The sequence below is a fragment of the Coffea eugenioides genome, chromosome 3 (genome assembly GCF_003713205.1).
Source record: "Coffea eugenioides isolate CCC68of chromosome 3, Ceug_1.0, whole genome shotgun sequence".
NCBI classification, from domain to species: domain Eukaryota; kingdom Viridiplantae; phylum Streptophyta; class Magnoliopsida; order Gentianales; family Rubiaceae; genus Coffea; species Coffea eugenioides.
The window spans coordinates 17,091,177-17,112,003 of NC_040037.1; the positions used below are offsets into that span (position 1 = coordinate 17,091,177).

At 33.7% G+C, this 20,827-nt stretch overlaps 2 protein-coding genes across 3 annotated transcripts; both read right to left on the reverse strand.

Annotated features, from left to right (window-relative positions):
• Positions 1 to 51: 51 nt before the first annotated feature.
• On the reverse strand, positions 52 to 7,460 carry LOC113767110 (cellulose synthase-like protein G3). 2 transcript variants are annotated; one of them, XM_027311287.1, is made up of 7 exons: positions 6,861 to 7,460; positions 6,042 to 6,068; positions 4,766 to 4,912; positions 3,353 to 3,478; positions 2,322 to 2,771; positions 1,310 to 1,657; positions 52 to 685 (listed from the first exon to the last, which is right to left on the reverse strand). In XM_027311287.1, the coding sequence occupies exons 1-7, from the start codon at positions 7,416 to 7,418 to the stop codon at positions 137 to 139; spliced, it is 2,205 nt and encodes a 734-aa protein (XP_027167088.1). In that variant the 5' UTR covers positions 7,419 to 7,460; the 3' UTR covers positions 52 to 136. The 2 variants fall into 2 exon arrangements, with proteins under 2 accessions (XP_027167088.1, XP_027167087.1); XM_027311286.1 differs by lacking the exons at positions 6,042 to 6,068; positions 6,861 to 7,460 and adding an exon at positions 6,827 to 6,854.
• Positions 7,461 to 11,483: 4,023 nt separating this feature from the next.
• LOC113765040 (cellulose synthase-like protein G3) lies at positions 11,484 to 20,827 on the reverse strand. The gene is made up of 7 exons (XM_027309091.1): positions 20,130 to 20,827; positions 15,578 to 15,724; positions 14,359 to 14,484; positions 13,634 to 14,001; positions 13,421 to 13,496; positions 12,607 to 12,951; positions 11,484 to 12,313 (listed from the first exon to the last, which is right to left on the reverse strand). The coding sequence occupies exons 1-7, from the start codon at positions 20,718 to 20,720 to the stop codon at positions 11,765 to 11,767; spliced, it is 2,202 nt and encodes a 733-aa protein (XP_027164892.1). The 5' UTR covers positions 20,721 to 20,827; the 3' UTR covers positions 11,484 to 11,764.

Here is a 20,827-nt window from a genome sequence, read left to right on the forward strand (position 1 = left end):
GAAACAGCCTAATGTTGGTAATAAAATGTATAGATTCTTTCTGCAGAAAGATAGTCACCAATCAACTGTAATTACTCATGAAAGAAAGTACTGGGTTTCTGCATGACACAAAAGAACAGTACCACTTGAACTAAAGTCAAATCTTCAGTATGAAAGAAGCTACTATATAAAGGCACAATGCTGAAATGATTGAAATGAGTGTAGTCTTGATTGGCATCCTTCCTTTATCAGTTCTCAGAACCATGGCTTCAAAAACTGGCAAGCAATTTACCATACCAAAACCAGAAATAAACAGCTGCACAAAAGATTCATCAAAGTTTCCTCCCTTCAAAATTTGCATGGTACCATGAAGCAGAGCAGCTAAATTGATGATTGCAGCTGTTGCCAAAGGCAAAAAAATAGGTGAGGCAACACCAAACTCAAAAATCCCTCGATCATATCTTTTGCTTTGTTCATCATCTACTAGTTTGCTTGTGACATGGAATCCCTGTGTGGTGAAGCCCATGATTTTGATTAGGTATTCAAGGCTTCCAAACAATTCATTTGTGAGTCCTCTAATAAGCCAAATCCTCTGTTCACTCCACCACCTTGTTAGTGTGCCTTGGGCTAATATAAATTCTAGGCAATCTTGTCCATATGCACCAAGAAATAGGAAAGCATACAAGATAAACCATGGATCGGAGACCTGCAATAATTTTGGAAGAATGAATTTGAGTTGAAAGAAAAGAATAGGCCATAACATGATGCTCAAAGTCCCTGGACTTCTTGAACATGTTTTTTCTGTCCCCATTTTTCTAAAATACCCAATTTTCTCAAGGATTTGTTACTCTAAATCGTAATAAATGACCATGTAATAGTTGAAATCTCAGCCATAAAATTTCCCAATTAGGACACAGGCCATTTATTGGATTGAATATACGTATTCGATCTAGACAATTATCCGTCTATTGTGCAATATGTTTACTCCTTTAAGCTGATCATCTTGATTTTTTTTTTTGGGTATCATCTTGATGTTATTGCAAGCTACTCAATTAAATAAAACTCATAACTGTAGACTGACTACATTTAAAGCCTCAAACTAGTGTTTTAGGGATAAATATTTGAGCTTTGCAGTTAAAAAAAATTTAGTTTTTTCAAATATTTTTATTTAGAAACTTGCCATGGTTTAGTGTTGATAGGAGTTCCATGGATACAAGTATTCTTGTACAAAATGAAGAGTCTGATAAAAAAGTATAATAAAGCAAAGTGAAGATTCAGAGTAATATAGATCTATGCACCGAGAAATTCCAACTAGTTTTGTGGTACATACCTTAGGAAATATATAGATTTTGTTGAGAAGAATGAGCTGAGGAAGAAAGGAATATGTGGTGATCGGAATTGACCAAATGGAATTAAAAGCATAATTTGCATAACAAAGACTCATCAAGGGCCCCAAAGCTTGCATGCCAAAAGTTAATGGACTGTATCTGGAGAATGCAACCTCAAGGAGGCCAACACCCCACCGGATTTGTTGGTTTATTACATCGAGTAGGGTAATTGGTATATCTCCCAAAAATGCTGGCCTCTTTGGCTGGCAAAATATTGATATCCATCCTTGAGAATGAAGATGATAACCAGTGTAATAGTCTTCCACCAAAGAACCATATCTAAATCCAATCTGCACATTTAGTATCCAAAGGAGGGGTAAAAAAACAAAAACAAAAAAAAAACAAAAAAGAACCAACTGGATCAACAATAGTTGTTAAAGGTGGAAAATGAAAAGGGAAAAGTTCAGCAAGAAAGTTCTACCGGTAAAGTTTACTGTATTTGGAAAACATTGGAGAAAATTAGACGTTTTTTAACTTTTTCTAAAAATCTGTAAGCTGGTAGAACACACTAATTTTTGCATTTCATGATTTGCCTTCTTTTCAATTAAGTTCAAGCCAGTTTCTACAAAAGATGCATACAATTGTTGTAACCATGATTATCTGAAGAATAAGAGATTTTTCGGAGAAATCGTTTTCTACAGTCGACATAGAACACCCATGATTAATTGTAAACTCTAGAGCTTACTTAACAAACAACAAGATGAAACTAAGAGAAATGTGTATTGGGTGATTATTGATTCTATGAATAAACCTTTACAACAGACAAAATTGAAATTTAACCAATTATTCACTATCTGCTAACATATAATCTAAAATTGGAGATAAAAAGACATTTTTTGATAGTTCAAGCAACTTTTGACACCAGTTTAATTCATTTTTCTTAATTACCAATAGTAAGTATGCTAGTATGGAATGCAAATAATTATCTGACTACAATAAACTATTGAAGATTACCTTAGAACCCCAATTAGTCCCTTTCTCATAATTGCAACCTGCCAAACGATCAGCCAGCTCCAAAATATGCTTAGACTTAATAGAACTATTGACTTCATGATCAGGGCTCAGCTGGGGCAATTCTGGCTGTACAAATAATGACATTGATGGACCACCAAAGAAAGCTCTTCTCGTGAAAAAGCATCCAGGCCCCATATTATCAGGGCCTAATAATCCATCCATCCCCATTGGGTTGATGTGAAACCAACGTTTCATCTCGGATGAATAGATGTCATTCTTGTTTAGGCCTTTGAAACATTGAGGAAATTGAACATAGGCCAATTTTGGCCTAATTGAAGCATCCATGAAGTAGCATAGGACATTATATGGAGTTCTGGGGTCATTTGAGATCATGTCGCAGTCTTGGATTAGAATTATAGGACCATTTGTCATAACAGCTGATACACGAAGCTAAAGAACAGATCAAGAGGGAAAAAAACAAAAAAAAAAAGAGAATTTAAATTTGAAGAGGTTAAAATGAAGATTTGAAGTCACACAATCCGTAAAGTCAAAACAAGTACACCATGGTAAAAAAATTAAAAATTATAAGTAGCTTACCAATGATTCACACAATATTTACTAGTATGATTGAACCATTCAAACCTAGCTTATGAATTTGAGGTCTTAAGTTCGAGTCTCACATGAGTTTAGTCTAACTTTTTCAATCTCATGTTCAAGTTTCACGTGAGTTTAGTCTAGCTTTATGTTACCATTGGCCTAAAAAGAAAACTTTATGTTACTATTTCTCCTGTTATCTTTTGGGTTGATAAAATACTATTGCATGAGTTCAGTCTAACTTTATCCTACTATTTGTGAATTGTATAAACATTAATGAGTCAATTTAGTCTAATTTATATTAGTATTTATCCCACTAGTTTAGGGTAAGTAAAAATGTTTTGAGTTTAATCTGTTTACATTAATTTCACCATTCTATATGAATTGCAATCTTATGGAAGAAAAGAAAAGGTAAATTTTTCAATTACTTAGCTTACCAGCGTATTAAGGGCTCCAGCTTTAAATTGATGTGGAGAAGTCCTGCTTTTCTCTCTAGACACATATATGAGATTTGGCATTGGGAAGCCTGTTACATCTTTATCCTTGCAGCTTTCAAGCAAAACCTGCTCAAATTCATGCAAATCTAAAAATGAAATAACATAACTGTTACTTTTAAAATATCATCAATTCATCATAGTCATGTGAAGTATTGATCATGGCATCCTTTTTGTTTTTTAGGCTTTACACTGTAAGAATAAAAAAATGAAAGTTAAAAAATTTCTTGCATGACCTCAAAATTTTGTTTGTGACTTTGTATTTTGTAAAAATGCATATTGCAGTTTTTTTGGCCCGATAGTCTGGACCAGTATTAGATTCTTATATTTCGACTCTGGCATGCTTGGGGGAGTTCTTCTACATGCTTGTAGTGCAATTTGTACCTCTAATACTAGTTCTAGTTTTAATCATATGAATCTAGCCATGTCTCCATTTGCTCCAGCATATATATATATATATATATATATATATATATATAAAGGTGCATTACATGATATACATCTGATCTCTTATATTTGTAATATCATACCATTCGAAGAAATTTGCCCACATATTGAACAGGTATATCCAGTAAACCTAGGGGACTAATGTGCCAAAGTTCACTAAATCCACATTGCCCTTAAATTTATAGTACTTTGCACTGTAAACTTCAATTTTGGACACTTTACATCATAAACTTTTGATTTTAGATATTTTGCACCATAAATTATCGAATTTATCACATTTAAGTCCAATAAATAACAATGTACCAAAATTAGAGGCATAGAGGACTCAAAAAATCAATGATAATGTGTTGCAATTAGTCACAAGGAGCCAAGGTATCACAGTTAGAACAAAACAATACATTGTTATTAATTTGCACCATTCTTTATCTCATTAATGTTGCTAATAATATTAATCATTGGAACCATCATTATATATTGAAAATGGTCAAAAGGAGCCAAGAGATTAGAGATAGAATAAAATGATACACTGTCATTAATTTACACAATCCTTTATCTCAATACAATGTATTGTCATTAATTTAAACCATTCTTTATCTTGTTAATTTTGCTAATCTTGTCATCAATTGAACTTAATAAATAGAACAAACTTCAGCGTTTAGTCTGCAAAGTGTCTAAAATTAAAAATTTAGGGCATAAAATGTCCAGAATTAAAGTTTAAGGTGTAGAGTGAAAAAGTGGTATAAGTTTTTAGTTAGTCCAAAAAACAAAACTGACACTCTTGATAAATATATTGCGACATGAAGATTAGAAAGGATCGTAAATGCAGTTCTACCTAAGAAAAATAAATGTTGATGACGTGAAATTTTTCTACTTAGTTCATGATAAAAATTAGCAGGAAGAATTGCAAACCTGAATCACTGCAGGATGATCCTGACGAGTGAATTCTTTATTCCATTTGATAAAAGCTTCATGCTCTTCCTCGCTTGTAATGTATTCAGAAACCTTTCCACTCTCGACCACATTTTCTATTCTTTTCTTCATCTGCTCGTACATTATCTAGAAGATAATGGGGATCAGATTTATAAAAAAAAAAAAAAGTCGGTTCGTTTAATATCATCACTAACTGAAATTAATCCTTAAATATCATACAACTTTGTACATCAAACTCTAACTCATAATAATATTTTTAACCCAATATTCGAGAAAATGTTTTAACTACCTTTCAACAAAATCATATACGCATACCCCTTAAAAAAAATGTAGTCTTACCCTAGATTGAAAATAACCATTCTGTTTCAAGTCTTTTGGCCTGCCAAATTGAGTCTTGTGGTGACTTTTTCTTGTCCTCCTTATATTTTCCTGTTGTTGGTTAGCCCGTTTACAAGGGAGGTGGCCAGAAAATAATGTCCAAGAGAACAGAACAGAAATATCTATTTCAAAAAGAAATTGAAAATACACTGCTGATTAATCAGAATAAAACATTTGATCAGTTACGTCAGTGAGATAAAGTGGTTGGTAAATCACAATCCTTTTTGTTGACCAACAAAGCGAAATCAAATTGGAATTGTGGAACTATGACTATCATCTTTTGGCATCTTCATATGGGTCCAAATGAATCATTATCACATCTTGCAGTAATAATCATAGCTGCAAGTCCTTTTCAAGCTAGGCCACTTTGTTTAGACCACTGGCACAACAGATAGTTTGTCTCATCAAGAGCAGGGTTCTTCTTCTTTTTTTTTTTTTTAAAGAATTTGAAACATAACAGATAGACTTCATCAAGAATAGGTTTAGAATAAATTGGGACTACCCCCTAGGAATTAGTACATCTTATATATTAAGTAAATCGGTTTATTTATTTATTCTATTAGACTAACAATTGAAAAATGATTAAATAGTTAGTGTTTTAGGTGCCAACTGAGGATGGTCACTTAACATAGAGAGTAAGGAGGAAGAAAGATTTCTAGAAATACAGATGAAACGTTGACTCCTATTCACCAGATTGTGATACACTTATTTCTAGTTTCTTCTCACTCAAAAACAAACATTATTACTACTCTTTTTTTGTTTTTTATTTATTTGGGCCTAGGCTACACTGAAAGACTATATAAGTCCAATTAAGGACTCGGGGCAGGGACGGTTGCAGGTGCAATCGTCCCTGACAAATTTTCTCTTCATCAACAGCGCGTAACTTCTTTTGTTCACCGTGTAACTTTTTTTCCACAGGTTGTATTTTCACAACAGATAGTGGTGGGTCCCACACTTGGCGCGGAAATCGAGTTACCACTTGTTATCTGAGCCGCACATTTTTTTGAGGTTCAATCTGGACCATGAACCGTGCAGCCCTGCCCCAAATCCGTCCAATTAATACCTCACAAAAGTGGATGGCTACTGAGCTATTGAGTCAATGACCATCTATGTGTACCTTTTTCCTTTTTGGTGGGGACAATGGCTTTCTATCTTGATCCCTACCACCTGATCAGTCTCTGATAAAAGAGGCATGGAGGGCATTTTTTTCCTTTGGGTTCTTATTCCAATACTAAAACTCAATAACAAAATAAAAGAAACAACTATATATGTATACATATAGAATTTAGAATTTCTTACTGGCAATTCCTCTCACTCAACTCAACTCAACCCAAGCTTCCCCCAAACAACAGTACATCTATATCATCTTGTTCGTGTAGATATAGGGTTATCAATAAAAGATACAAAACTGACTAGCACACCCTTGAAACCAACTTTCTTTTCATTTTTTGGTTGTTAATTCTTATGGCCAAATTAACAGTTTCAATTAAGTCAAAAGAACTAAGGGGCGTACTTTATAGGTATCCAAACCACCGGGGCTTTGCTAAAAATAAAAATAAAAAGGAAAGGAAAAATCTTTTAAAATAGTAAAATGACAAAAAATTTAAGGCCAAAAAAAAATGATACTATTAGAAATTAGAAAGTCAAGTTGCAAAAGTTTACCTTAATTTTGTCAGTTTCAGAGTTGAGGGTATACAGTTTCAGAGTTGGGGGTATACTTTGATCTAAAATATGCCTCCGGACACCTGTCCAGGACCTCGTTCTCCCTGCAAAAAGGTAACCAATGGGTTCCAAATTTAGCAGCTTCCATGAAAGCAAAGAGAGTTAGCTCTGAGCCTCCATCATCAGAAACATAAACCGAAAGCTTCTCTGTCGGATAATCATAAGCCAAAACTGACAAAGCTGTGTTAACAACATTAACAGGTGGTTCTTTATAAGGATCAGCAGTGCATATAAAGATGTCTAAATCCGGAAAATCCTTCTTGTCTACAGTTTTTTCAAGGTTTTCTGGGAATACTTCGCGAGTAACGGGACATATTCGAAATCCCTGACCCGTGGGCCACATGAAAGCCAGAAGAAGATCAGAGATGAACATGGAAATGGATATGAAGAAAGAGAGTATGGAAGTGGAGGAGAAGAGATTGAGGGCATGATGAAATAGTAGTAACAGAAGAGCAATAGAGTAAATAACAGCAAAGATACGGTTAAATATGGTGCGATGCATGGATCTAATGGAGTGAAGGGGAGGCTCCATGGATTTGCTGATATATTTTGTGAGTTTGACTTGGATTATACTTGTTTGAGGCTGTGGAAGTCTGGAAGATGAAAATGCAGTCCACAAGAAGATGTAACCCAAGTCAAACGGGAAAAATATAACCCAACTCAAGCTACGTATCTTATTTTGTCCTTTTTATAAATGACATATCATGAAAGACTTTTAGGCAATTTTGACAAAAGAATAAATAACTAGGATAATTACACATTCATACATACATGCATATATATATATAGGTTCAATTCTTTCAATGAAATGGTCTTTTGATCTTTTTGTTATACATTAAGTGCATTTCATGAACTGAGTACAACTTCCTTGTTTGGATGATTGGGATTTCTTGCTAACTGACTTTTAAAAAATCTCTTAAGGAGTCCTCCACCATGCACCTTTGCGTCTTCGAAACGCACTTATTTTAGTAAGTGCTACACTAACCTCCTTTTTTTTTTTTGTAAAAAAACACGTTTAAAATACAAATTTCAAGGTGGACAGTTTAAGATTGGCTTTTGTATTTGGGAAAAACGTATTAGCAAATTTTCAAGTCCTTAGAGAGTATAGTGGAAGGGTGAAAACGGAATTTGGTAAAATTTAGCTCAAAGAGAAGCTTGCTCGTAAGTTATTTTAATAATAAATTTTTGATCCCTCATATATTTCGTGTAACAATTTGTCCCTTGAACATTAAAAGCATTAAAATCAAATACTTTTGTTCATTCATTACTATTGTTAGAGCAGACAGAATGAACAATATTTTTGTCCGCTAGAAATCAAAGAATCAAGACTAACAAAATAAATGAAGATATAACCCAATCAAACTCACAAAATACAAGACAAGTCAAGCTAGGTATCCTTTTTTGCAAATGCCATATCACTAAGGCAAAATGACCAATTTCATCCTTAAACTTTGTTGCTAGTGCCAATTTTGTCCCTAACTTTTATTTCTAGTCAATTTGATAAATTGCAGTTTCAATTGAAGACTTCTGTGGTGGCCCCACTACCAAAAACCTATCTAACTCCTAATTGACCAATTAAATAATGGTATTATGGGAATGTCATTCATAGGACCGTAATAAAACAAGTAAACCGTGTAAAAACTCACCAGATAAAACGTTTAAATTATGTTAAAAAAATCACCAAATAAAATTTTTTTAAAGTTTAATCTTATTTTTTTACACGATTTACTTGATTTATAATAGTCTAATGAGTGGCGTTCTCAAAATACCCTTGTTTAATTGGTTAATTAGAAGTCAGATCAATTTTAGGTGGTGGCACCACCATGGAAGTCCTTAATTGAAACCGCAAAATAAGGTCACAAATTATCTAAGAATAAAAGTTAGGGGCTAATTAGTACGAGTGAAAAAGCTTATGGACGAAATTGGCTATTTTCCCTATCAAGAAAGACTTTGAGGGAATTTTAACACAATAATAAATAACTAGGATAACTGCACATAGGCCTGTCAATTAGGCCATCTGAATCGGCCTTTAACAAGATTAGATTCAACTCATATAGTTAGTACCACTTTCAAGTTTTCGACCATGACTTTTGAGTTGATAAATGTGAATTTCTTATTTGACTCACAAAATATTTGGGTTGTGAATCTAATTCAAGTTTAGCTCAAACTCATTTATTGCTTCTTAAGTTCCTTAATATAAGTACTATAACTATTAAGTTTTAAAGCTAATTTAACATCCATGGGATCACAACATTAAAACTATATGCGAACCAATAACAGTTCATTAAAAAGTATATAAACCAAGAATTTTTCAATAACAATATATCCAATTAATTCAAAGTATATGAAAAATAGTAATGAAACATGGTCAACAGTCAATACATTTTCAAAGGTCCTCAATTTGCTCATCCTAGGATTTGTCCTTCTGAATCTTTTGTTATAATTTTGTGTATTTAATATTTTATTTCTATATGAATATATTTTGATACATAACTCATAAATATAAAGTATTAGTATTACATATTTAGATATATAATTATATATATATATATATCAAAATATGAATATATTATATATAATTATATATATAGATGCAGATTAAAAGGCCGGACTTTTATCGTGTTTAAGCCTAATAAAGCCTAAAGTTGGCTTACATTTAATTCGACTCTCATATTTAAGCCCAAACTCAGCCCAATTCAATGACAGATTAGACTCGTTGAGCATTTTTTGGGACCAAACAAGCCAAGCTCGAATTGGCCCAACTCCATTAAGAGTCCTAATTGCACGCACATATGTTTGTCCTCTGTATATATGATGATCTCTCGACCTAGGTTCAGTGTTTTCAACGAAATGCTTTTTTGCTCTTTTCGTTATATATTAAGTGCATTTCATGAACTTAGTACAACTTCCTTGTTTGGATGATTGGGATTTCTTGCTAACTCATTTTGAAAACATCTCTTTAGGAGTCCTCCACCATGCTCCTTTATATCTTAGAAACACCACACTTATTTAGAAAGTGCTACACTAACCTTTTTTTTTTTTCAAAAACACGTTTAAAATACTTTCGAGATGGAATTTGACAAAATTTAGCTCAAGATGAAGTTTGCTCTAAACTATTTTAATAGTAAACTTTTGACCCCTCATCTATTTCGTATATCAATTTGGCCCTTGAACATTAAAAGCATCAAATTCAAATACTTTTGTTTATTTATTGCTATTGTTAGAGCAAATGGAGTTAACGATATTTTTTTCCATATAGAAATCAAATAATCAAGACTTAATAAGAGTAGTAGTAGATCATCATCTTCCTCAGATTCCTCTCAAATTAGGACTTCTTTTGGCTCTTGATTTCCAGTGAAGAAGATGGATCAAAAGCGAAACAATTCCAGGAGAGAACCTAACACCTCTTGTCTACCAATGTAGGTTGAGAAGCATTATAGGGACTTCAAGGACTAGTGGGAACCCTAGCTGGAAACCTGCAATATGTCCTTTGCTTGGGGTATGATTCGTGAAAATCGTTGAATTTGAATTAAAAATTTGACATTCATGGCAATGTACTCTTTTCTAGGGCCAAGGATGCAAATTTTTGTAGTGGTTGAATGAAGAAATTTGTCATTGTTCAGTTGAAATCATACCTGGAGTATTTCAACGACTTGACAATAGAAAATCAAGTACAATTTGCTGAAGATTATGCAAATAGATGAGAGCGCAGAGCACGAATGGAGGCAAAAGTTCATTGTATGGAAGTTGATGTCAGAGAGTCTGCTTCAAAGGGAAAGAAACTCATCGTGGCTCTTTGAATCACATGTAGTTCCATTCTATTGGTCATTGGTCTTTATTGCAGTTAAAGGGAAGTGAAACGTAGTTGTAATGCTGGCACCTCGTTAATGTAATGGATAGCTATTAAATCCGATCTAGGCATCAACGCAGCAAGGAGACGATTCTACAAGCAGTGATTTAGCTGTGAATCAACTCGTCGAACCGGTGGGACTATAATATAATATTATAATAATATAATGTTTTTTAAGTTGTTAAAGACAATGGAATTTTTGACCTTCTGATTGAACCGGACCAATTTTTTATTTTGACCGGTAAAACTACCAATCAAGATCTGGTTAAGTGGCTTGCTCACCGAGTCAACCGGTCGAACCACTGAGGTGCCCTGTTTAATAACTGTAGTGTGATGTGCAATTTCGTGTTGCATGGAAAGACCGTTTATCATTGGAAATTGTCCTGTGCAATTTTTTGGCTTTTTTTTTTCCTTGCCCTGTTTTGGGTATTAAGATGAAAACAAGATGGATATGTTTAATTGACACTTCAGTCTAGGAGTGCAATCAAGTCGAATTGAGCTCGAGTAGTACACTCAAAATCAACTCGAGTTAAAAAATTTAGAGTTATGCTCAAGCTTGAGTTCACCAAGATCGATTTTATTTTGACTTATTAGAGTTCGTGCAAACTAAGTCCAATCAAGTTCAATCGAGTCTAATCGAGTTTAACAAATGTAAATTTACATTTTATATAATTTTAAACAATTGACAAAATAGTCATTTCATACTAATAAATTAAAAAAATTAATAAATACACACACAGACACACATATATGAAGCTCGATTGAGAACTCAAACTCGAACTCAGTCAACGCGAGTTCGAGCGAGTTCAAGCTCAAAATTTGATCAAGCAAACTCGCAAATTATTAGTTTTCGATTGAGTTCGACTCATTTGCACCCCTAACTTAACCACAATCTCACGGTACAACTAAGACGTATAACCTTTTTCAGTTTTTGTCGAATTGCTTATCTCATGTAGACTACACACAACAATAACTTTTATTTCCAACGAAGGAATAGGTTTACAAGAGACAAAATAAAGCATACTATATTATATCTGTAGCATGAGAAAAGCTGCTAAATAAAGACCGCATGCAATAATAATTGAAGTGATGGTAGTCTTGGTAGGCATCTTTCCTTTATCAGTTCTGATAATCATGGCTTCGTAGATTGGCAAGCAATTTAACACGCCAAAACCAGCTATAAACAGCTGAACAAAAACATCTTCAGTGTTTCCTCCCTTGAGAACTAGCATTGTTCCATAAAGGAAGGCAGCAAAATTTATGATTGCTGCGGTTGCTAATGGCAAGAAAATTGGTGAGGGAACCCCAAATTCAAAGAGCCCTTGATGGTATCTTTTGCTTTGTTCATCATCTACTGCTTTGCTTGTCACATTGAATCCATGTGTAGCAATGCCCAATATTTGCATGAGGTACTCAAGAGTTCCAAAAAGATAACATGTCAGTCCTCTAATGAGCCATATCCTCTGTTCACTCCACCACCTTCTTAGGGTTGCTTGGCTGAATAGGAATTCTAAACAGTCTTGTGCATATGCCCCAAGGAATAGGAAAGCATACAAGAAAAACCATGGACTGGTTACCTGCAGCATATCATGTAATAAAATGTATTTGAGATTATCAGTGATTAATATGTCAGAACTCCTTCAACCTTTCATGTTCTTTGGTCTGTGAACATTTATAAGTACTTTCGCCGTGTTCAAAGGACATTTACTCAGTTTGGTTGAAATCTTGATTAGGTACCGTTTAAAACTTGGTTCAACATTTTTATACCAAATTGATTGATGAATACCAAAAGGGTAGATAACAAAACAAGCTTTCTCAAAATTTTCAGTCAATCATGGAATGCAGATATTTGGACTGTTGTCATACATACCTTCGGGAAGATATAGATACCATTTAGGAGAGTTAGCTGAGGAAGAAATGTATATATAGTGATGGAAACTGACCAAAGAGGTAAGAAACCATACTGTATATAATCAAGACTCATCCCCCCCATAGCTTGTATACCAAAGGTTAATGGACTGTATTTGGAGAATGAAAACTCAAGGAAGCCGACTGTCCATCGCTTAACCTGGTTCAGTGCATCCAGGAGAGAAATCGGTATGTTACCCAAAAATGCTGCCCTTTGGGGTTGGCAGAAGATAGACTTCCATCCTTGGCAATGAAGACGGTAACCAGTGTAGAGATCTTCCACTAAAGAGCCATATCTGAAGCCAATCTGATATTTTTTCCAAATTAAACAAATTATTTCGGTCAAATTTACCTATAAAAAAGTGCATAGCTATGCTGACTTGGTACAGCGAGGACAATCTACTATTGACTTTTCTTTGAATCCTCAAGGTAGTGATTGTTTGCAACGAGAATTGTAGGAGAGTGAAGGAAAGTTTTTTTTTTCATGCGTGTTTGATTAGTAGAGAAGTCAATCATATTCTTGCATTGTGTATCTTGCAAAATTTGTAGGATTTTGAAGGAAAATGATTAGAGGAAAAAATTTTAGTAATTACCTCTAACTTCCCATCTTCCTTCAAAACTTTTCTTGATAACAAAACTTAAACTGGAAAAAGATTTTCATTTTTCTTTACCTTACTTTTCCGCACTTCACTTTCCCACCCAATTTTCCCTCGATTCAAATAAAGCCCAAGTGTTCAATTAAATTCAGTGGTCGTATCATTTAGAAAGGCGCATACCTGTTCACCCCAATTGGTTTGGAACTCATAATTGCAACCTGCCACAATCTTAGCCAGCTCTAAAATATGCTGAGACCTAAGTGACACCGAAACGCAACATAATTGGTAATACGTTCCATTCCAAGTTGATCAAGTTCCAGTCATCGAAAGTGTAGTCCACTGTTAATCCTGTTAAAAAGAAGGGAAAAAAGAATGAAAGAAAATTCCTGAGACCTGATGGGGTTGCTAACAACATGGTCAGGGCTCAACTGGGGCATTTCTGGCTGCAGCATCGCCGATGGACCACCAAAGAGAGCTCTACGCATGAAAAAGCTTCCAGTGCCCATGCAATGAGGGCCTGTTAGTCCATCCATCCCCTTTGGATTGATTTGAAACCAACGTTGCATCTCAGATGAATAGATGTCATTCTTGTTTAGGCCATAGAAACATTGAGGAAATTGGATATAGGCCAATTTAGGCCTAATTGAATTATCGAAGAAGTAACAGAGCACATTGTATGGTGTCCTGGGATTGTTGGAGAACATGTCACAGTCTAGGGTAAGAATTATAGGCGCGTTTGTCATAAGGGCTGATACTCGAAGCTATATAGACAAGAAAGAAATAGAAATTAAACGGTTAGAGCCAGTAAAATGGTTTGAGTAAATCAAATTCACCAAATTGGTGAAAGCTAAATTATTAAAGTATGAATACAACACCTAGTTACAATGAATAATAACTACATCTCACTTTATCGAGACTTTTCCTTTAAATTTTATTTTTCTTTTTTTTGTTTAGAAGATTTGGAAAATGACGATTTATGTATTTGAGGTAAAAAAATAATTGAAAAACATACTTATAGAAAACATAAATATTTTTTTTCTTAGAAAACTGCAATCTAAACAATACCTTACATTAACTGCAAGATTTGGAACATCTTCAACTTTGTTGGGGAATCTTACCAGGGCATTCAAGGCTCCAGCTTTAAAATGATGTGGACTAGTGCTGCTTTTCTCTCTTGAAACATAAACGAGATTCGGCATAGAATGGCCTGACACATCTATATCCTTGCCGCTTTCAAGCAAAACCTGCTCAAATTCTTGTAAATCAAATAAGAAAGAGCACTCTTGTTGCTCTGAGAATACCATTATTAAATGATGATGATAGTGTCATGTGAAATACTTGTAACGCATGGATTTTTTCTTCATGGTTTAAGCTATAAAATGGGAATAAATAAAGGAATTTAGAATGTGGATTTCAGGTAGAGTAGTGGTTATCGGAATTGGCATTTTTGTTATCGGAATTGGCATTTTTGTTAATCTCTCACCACAGAGCTATTTAGTTCTTTATATTCGTTGTTACCAGATTTGAATTTACATAGTTTCTTTTTTTGTCAAATATTTGAACATTATAACTGTGCTGCATTAATCATACTAACCTGTAGATTCACTCCTAGTTTAATAACTGATCCCTTTTTCTTTTCTGATAATTGTCGATGTAGAAAACCCCGTATAGAGTGAGTCAATAAGAGGTGACAAAAGGTGGGATTAAACTTCAAGTCCCTTATTCCTGGAATTTCAACCCTCGTCCTTAATTCATTTTAGTACAACTATTAGGGTAAGGGTTCGCAAAATAGTCTGAGTTTAGTCACTTAACTTTGATGTTTATGAAGGAGAAATAGCAATATAATAAAAAATGGGACAGAGAGTGATACAAGATATGAGATAGAAGATCCGTTGCGCTTAAATTTCTTTGCAATTGAAAAATCTATTGCTTGAGACATTTGGTCATGACATGACAAAATGTGTATATCTTGTGTATCTAGTGAAAACATGGTCATATTGGAATTAGAGGCCAAGCTATAGTAACATCCAACTGCCCCCAAAAAAAAAAAAAACCGTCAACGCAGGAAAAATTGATGATCTAATAGATTAATAATGAGCAAAAATAAATAAATTAGATCAGTAAATCAAGAACTGGATTTTGTGGTTTGGATTTAAATTTAAACGCATTTTCCACTTGCAGTGTTTGGACCGACCTAAAAATGTAATAATATTTTATGCATTCCATATGAGTATATATGTACAATAGTTGCATGTGTGTGCATACCATGGATATGTACATGGTTTGGGTCAAATTCATATTGTTACGCTTCTAAGAAATAATTCAAGGGCAATAAACCTGAATCACTGTTGGATGATCTCGACGAGTGAATGTTTTGGTCCATGGGCTAAAGGCCTCATGCTCTTGCTGATTGGTGATATATTGAGCGACCTTTCCATTTTCAACCACGTTTTCTATTCTTCTCTTCATATCCTCATACATTATCTGTAATATGATCAAGATCATTTTCAGGAAATGCATGAATGTAATCATATTTTTTCTTGACAACAAAATGACAAAATGCAATTGTACCATTAACAATCACTTATGATGATAATATTTTGTATTTAAAAACTTTAATGCATGATAATTTATCTTACCATCTTAGTATTTTGAAACTCGGCTTGGACTAGTCGACTCAATCTGTTGAATAAGGAATCAGCTAGTTGTCTAGTCCAAATTAATTGGTGAAATCGGATGGCAATTGACCTGGTCAAATAACGCGAAAAAAAAAATCGTGATAAATTGAAAAAAAAGTTTCTTTATTTTTTTTGGGTTTTCTTATGATTCTTTTTTACTTTTTAATTTTCCTTAAGTTTTCTTGACGTGAGCTTGATAGTCAAAGCTTATGTAGGCAATTATTTTTTATATTTGGATGACGAGGACAATCATAAATATTTTTTTTACATTTTTTAATTTCAATTACAATCTTAATTTCTATATTTAGCCAAATATGTCTTATGAGCTTAGTTATAAACTTAAAATTTGAAAACACAATTGGAGATAATTCATAGGTTTTTTTATTTTAATAGACATTTTAAAAATAAACCCAATATATTTATGACTTCATCCGGTTTTTTGATTTTTTGACTTGGTCCAACCGGCTGAAATAATTGAACTCTAACCCTTGAGTTTGGTCAAGTTGTTGTCCAATTCGAGTTTCAAAACGTCTTCACATCAACCCAAAATATTTGACTTACTTTGGACAAAGTGATTTGACTAGAAAAACTTGAAGTTAGAACAAATCTAATTAAGATTCAAATATTACAATATTTTGTAATTCACAAGGTCTCTTAGATTCTTTTTTAATATTAATCAGGTCTCATAGGTTTATGTAATCCATTTTGAAGTTGGCAAGACCAGAGCCAAAAAAAATCTTAAGGGTCGATTTAACAAACAATAGAGTTTGACGAGCAATACTATAAGGAGGCCATTGGATAGAAGGCTAAATCCTTAAGAGTATGGCCGTTTGGAAAAACAAAACCTCGTGACAAGGTTAAGGACAAGGATTAGGCCAAGAAACTCGCGAGGTGTTGATATTAGGAGTGCAAACAGGTTGAACTTAATCGAGTAACTCGCGAGATTGCTCAGTCAAAACTTGAGATCGAACTCGCATTGACCGAGTTTAAACTTGAGTTTGAGCAATTCGACCTATTTAACGAGTCGAGCTCAAATTTAATATGTGAAGGTCGAAAGCTCATCGAGCTTAATCGAACTCAATCAAGCTCCACATAGATATGTTTTTAAAATTTTTATTTATTAGTATAAAATATCTATTTTGTCCCTTATTTAAAATTATATAAAATATAAATTTATATTTCTTAAGTTCGATTAGGCTTGATTATGCTTGATAAGCATGAGTTCGAATTCGAACTTGAGCTATGCAAAATAAAATCGAGATCGAACTCAATCTTAACTTTCAAGAGCTCGAGGTACTTGAGTTCAAGTTCGAGTCCAAGTTTTTTAACTCGAGTCGAGCTTTAGTGCACTACTCGAATTCTGTTCGACTCAATTATATCCCTAATTGATATTGTCTTGTCTTTTACAATGTTTTAATTCTCATCCATTCAATGTACTCTTTCATTATTTGACATTTAATTTACTATTCTACTATTTCTGTTTAATCTAATCATTTTAAAGTTGAATAACGTTAAATATTTTAAAATACAAAAGTACAAGTTATTTGATGAAACCTTACAATTGGATAAAAGAGTCTATTTAATGAAAAGAAGTATAAGTAAATCTATAACCGCTTTAATTGGTTTAATCATTTAGCATAAGTATCGTATACCAATAATGACCTATGAGAGTACCCTCAATGTGTGTGTATTTTAGAAACAATTATTAATTTTTATGAATATATTTTAAATTTTTTACACAATTGCATTTTATATTAATTCTTAAATACAAAAATCGCAATTCATGTAGTAATTTTTTATCTTTGATGCAATTATGGTTGATTTAGTAAGTAAGTAAGTTATAGATGACTATACTAACAAATTTAACAAACCATTTATTAACTAAAACAGTCACACTACCCAAAATCTTGATTAATAAATTTAACCAACCCTTAACCCTTTAATAATAAACCTTAAAAGACCCTAAAACTTAATAAACCCAAAACTCTTAACAAAACAACATTTTATAAATGGTGCGACGTGCTTTTTTTTTCGCAACGATAGGATTCCTATAACCTAATTTAGAGGGGAAGGGAATGGGACTTGATGTGAGTAGAAATTCTATCGAAAATAGCCAATAAAAACCGTCATATATTGTAATAATTTTTGGTGAAAAACAAGAGTCGAACCCTTGACCTCCCGCACACCATCGAGCCATTAACCACTGGACCAAAGGCCCAGTGGCCAGACGGGCCTTAAAGAAGTGGCCTTTTGAAAAAAAAAATCTGTCAGGCCAGGGCTTAAAAAACTTTTTAGCTTTTTGGGCGCGCAATAGCCTTTCTTATAAAACAAAAAAAAAAAAAAAAGAATTGTCAGTCGTTGCTCCTACATTGCATGACGACCCTTTGGGTATTTTAAAAAAAGTTCTCCTTGACCCATCATGCCATATGGGCATGACAGCTATAGATTAAGACACCCACTCCAAAACATCAATATTTGATTTTTTTTTTTTTCAAATGGCCATATTCTAAGGAATTCACCTGGATAGAGGACAAATTGAAATAGTCATTTCCTCTCTTATGGCTTTTCCTTTTTACTTCTTTTTTTTCTCTTAAAAAGAAAGCAGTAGAAATGAAAATCAAAACTTGTCATCATGTACATCAAGCTCCGTATGAATTAGATGTTTTTTATAGTATTTCTAAAATATTTATTAAAAAATTTGGCCTTGATCTCGTAGTGGTTGCAACCAAACCTAGGGGAAAAGAGGGAGGGGAGGATAGGGAAGAGAGAAAATGAAAGAGGGGGAGGGAAGGGAAAAGAGAGGAGGCGAAAGAGGGGATGGGCGGTGAAGATGGAGAAGGAGAGAGGTGGTGATAGTGGTGGGTGAAAGAAGAAAATGTTTTAGGATTTGCTAATTTTTTGTTATTCTATTATTTTTTACTTTTGTAAGTTGTATTTGGAGTTGTGTGTGTTTTTTAAGTTGTTATTATAGACTTCAAAACAGTTTTTTGGAAAAAAAAAATGCTAATCCATGAAATTTAAAAAGAAATAATCCTACAAGTAGGTGTGACAACCACAGAGCTCCACTACTTCTCTTGGTGGGGTGGGAGATCAGGGTTCAACCCTTGTCTCTTACCAAATTGCCACTTTAGGTGGCAGCCTTAGTTGGATTTTTTCGATGAAATCTCTACTCATATCGAGTCCCCCTTCCTTTTCCCATAAATTAAGATGATTAGATTATAGGACTTCTACCGTTGCGACAAAAAAAAAAAAATACAAGTGGGTGTGACAGGGTGTCTAATTAAATGCTCTCATTGTCCTTTTGTGTGCATAAAGCAACTACAAGTAAATATCAGTATCATCTTTTTGGCCTTTTTAATTTTGTTTCCAATTGGTGACCAATCAGTGTCTTGGTCTTCTAGCAATTGTTTGATGGTACAAGTCTTTTCCATCATTGAGCGTCTGGTGGGCAAAATGATACATGCACTAGACAACCATTTCTTAGACCAATTAAATACCACATTCTTTTTTTTCTGTTTCAGGCACAACTTGTACACTCTATTCACATGAATTATCCAGTCAACGAAAGCCGTATTATCAAGATTAATTAGAAATGAACTCAAAAATTAAAAAGAATAAAAATACCATTCAAGAAATTCCACAAGATTAGTACTAGGGCAAAATGTTTCGGTGGCTTTCAAACTATTATAAAATTTAATTTTTGACTATTTAATTATTAAATAGGCACTTTTAACATTTTAACTAATTAAAAAATATACTCATAACCCTTTCGTCAACATGAATCGCTATATTCAACAAAACAGTGGAGGTGATTCTTGACACTTTTGATAATATTTTATTTAGACGTAACGACTCAAGATCACAAAAGGGATTATGAGGAGATATTTTTATTAATTAAAGGACTAAAATTGCTCATTTAATAGTTGAAGGGCTAAAGGTTATAGTAATTTGTAATAGTTTGAGAGGCAGTGGAATATTTTGTCCTTAGTACTAAGAATTAGTGCAAGCATGAAAATCCATCCTCCATCAAACACTTTAAATTGGCAACTATTTTTGCTATGAAGACAAGTGAAAAAGATTTGAACTAAAAAAAACAGACTAAAACTTAAAATATATATATATATATATATAAGTGTAACAAAAACAAGAATATATATAAGTGTAACAAAAACAAGTTTTCATTACTAGTTTATTTGAAGTTAAAAATCTACCTTAATTTTCTCAGTCTTAGAGTTCTCTGTCTCCTGTAATCTGAAAAATTCGGCTGGGCTCCTGTCCAAGACCTTATTCTCCCTGCAAAAAGCTAACCAATGGGCTCCAAATTTAGCAGCTTCCATGATAGCAAAGAGAGTGAGCTCTGAGCCTCCATCATCAGAAACATAAATCGAAAGCTTCTCTGCCGGATAATCATATGCCATAACTGATAAAGCTGTGTTAACAATATCAATTGGTGGTTCTTTATACGGATCTGAAGTGCATATAAAGATGTCTATATCTGGAAAATCTTTCTTGTCTATCATTTCTTCCAGGTTTTCTGGGAATACTTCACGAGTAACGGGACGTATTCGAAATCCCTGGGCTGTAAACCAGAAGAAAGCTAGAAGAAGATCAGAGATGAACATGGAAATGGATATGAAGAAGGATGGAAAGGTGGTGGTGGAGGAGAAGAGTTTGAATGCATGGTGATAGAGTAGGAAAAGAAGAGCAATTGTGTAAACTACAGCAAACAAATGGTTGAAAACCGTTCTAGGCATAGACCTAATGGAGTGGAGAGGAGCCTTGAGCATGGTGGATGGCTCCATTAATTCTCTGCTGATTTTTATGAAATTCAGAGATTCACTTATGGTCAAGCCTTTGGGGTATTAGTTAGAAGAAATATGGCCATATTCTTGAGTGTGAATTTTGTACT

What these genes read in the sequence shown, in the direction of transcription:
- LOC113767110 (XM_027311287.1), bottom strand. Translation starts at nt 7,418, where the DNA reads ATGGAGCCTCCCCTTCACTCCATTAGATCCATGCATCGCACCATATTT. An exon ending in ATACCCCCAACTCTGAAACT is followed by an intron (nt 6,069 to 6,860) that starts GTATACCCTCAA and finishes GTGGAAAAAAAG; the next exon opens with TTACACGGTGAACAAAAGAA. An exon ending in GTGAACAAAAGAAGTTACGC is followed by an intron (nt 4,913 to 6,041) that starts GCTGTTGATGAA and finishes ATTATCTTCTAG; the next exon opens with ATAATGTACGAGCAGATGAA.
- LOC113765040 (XM_027309091.1), bottom strand. Translation starts at nt 20,720, where the DNA reads ATGGAGCCATCCACCATGCTCAAGGCTCCTCTCCACTCCATTAGGTCT. An exon ending in GTTGTTAGCAACCCCATCAG is followed by an intron (nt 13,497 to 13,633) that starts GTCTCAGGAATT and finishes GGTGTCACTTAG; the next exon opens with GTCTCAGCATATTTTAGAGC. An exon ending in GTATCTATATCTTCCCGAAG is followed by an intron (nt 12,314 to 12,606) that starts GTATGTATGACA and finishes GATATGCTGCAG; the next exon opens with GTAACCAGTCCATGGTTTTT.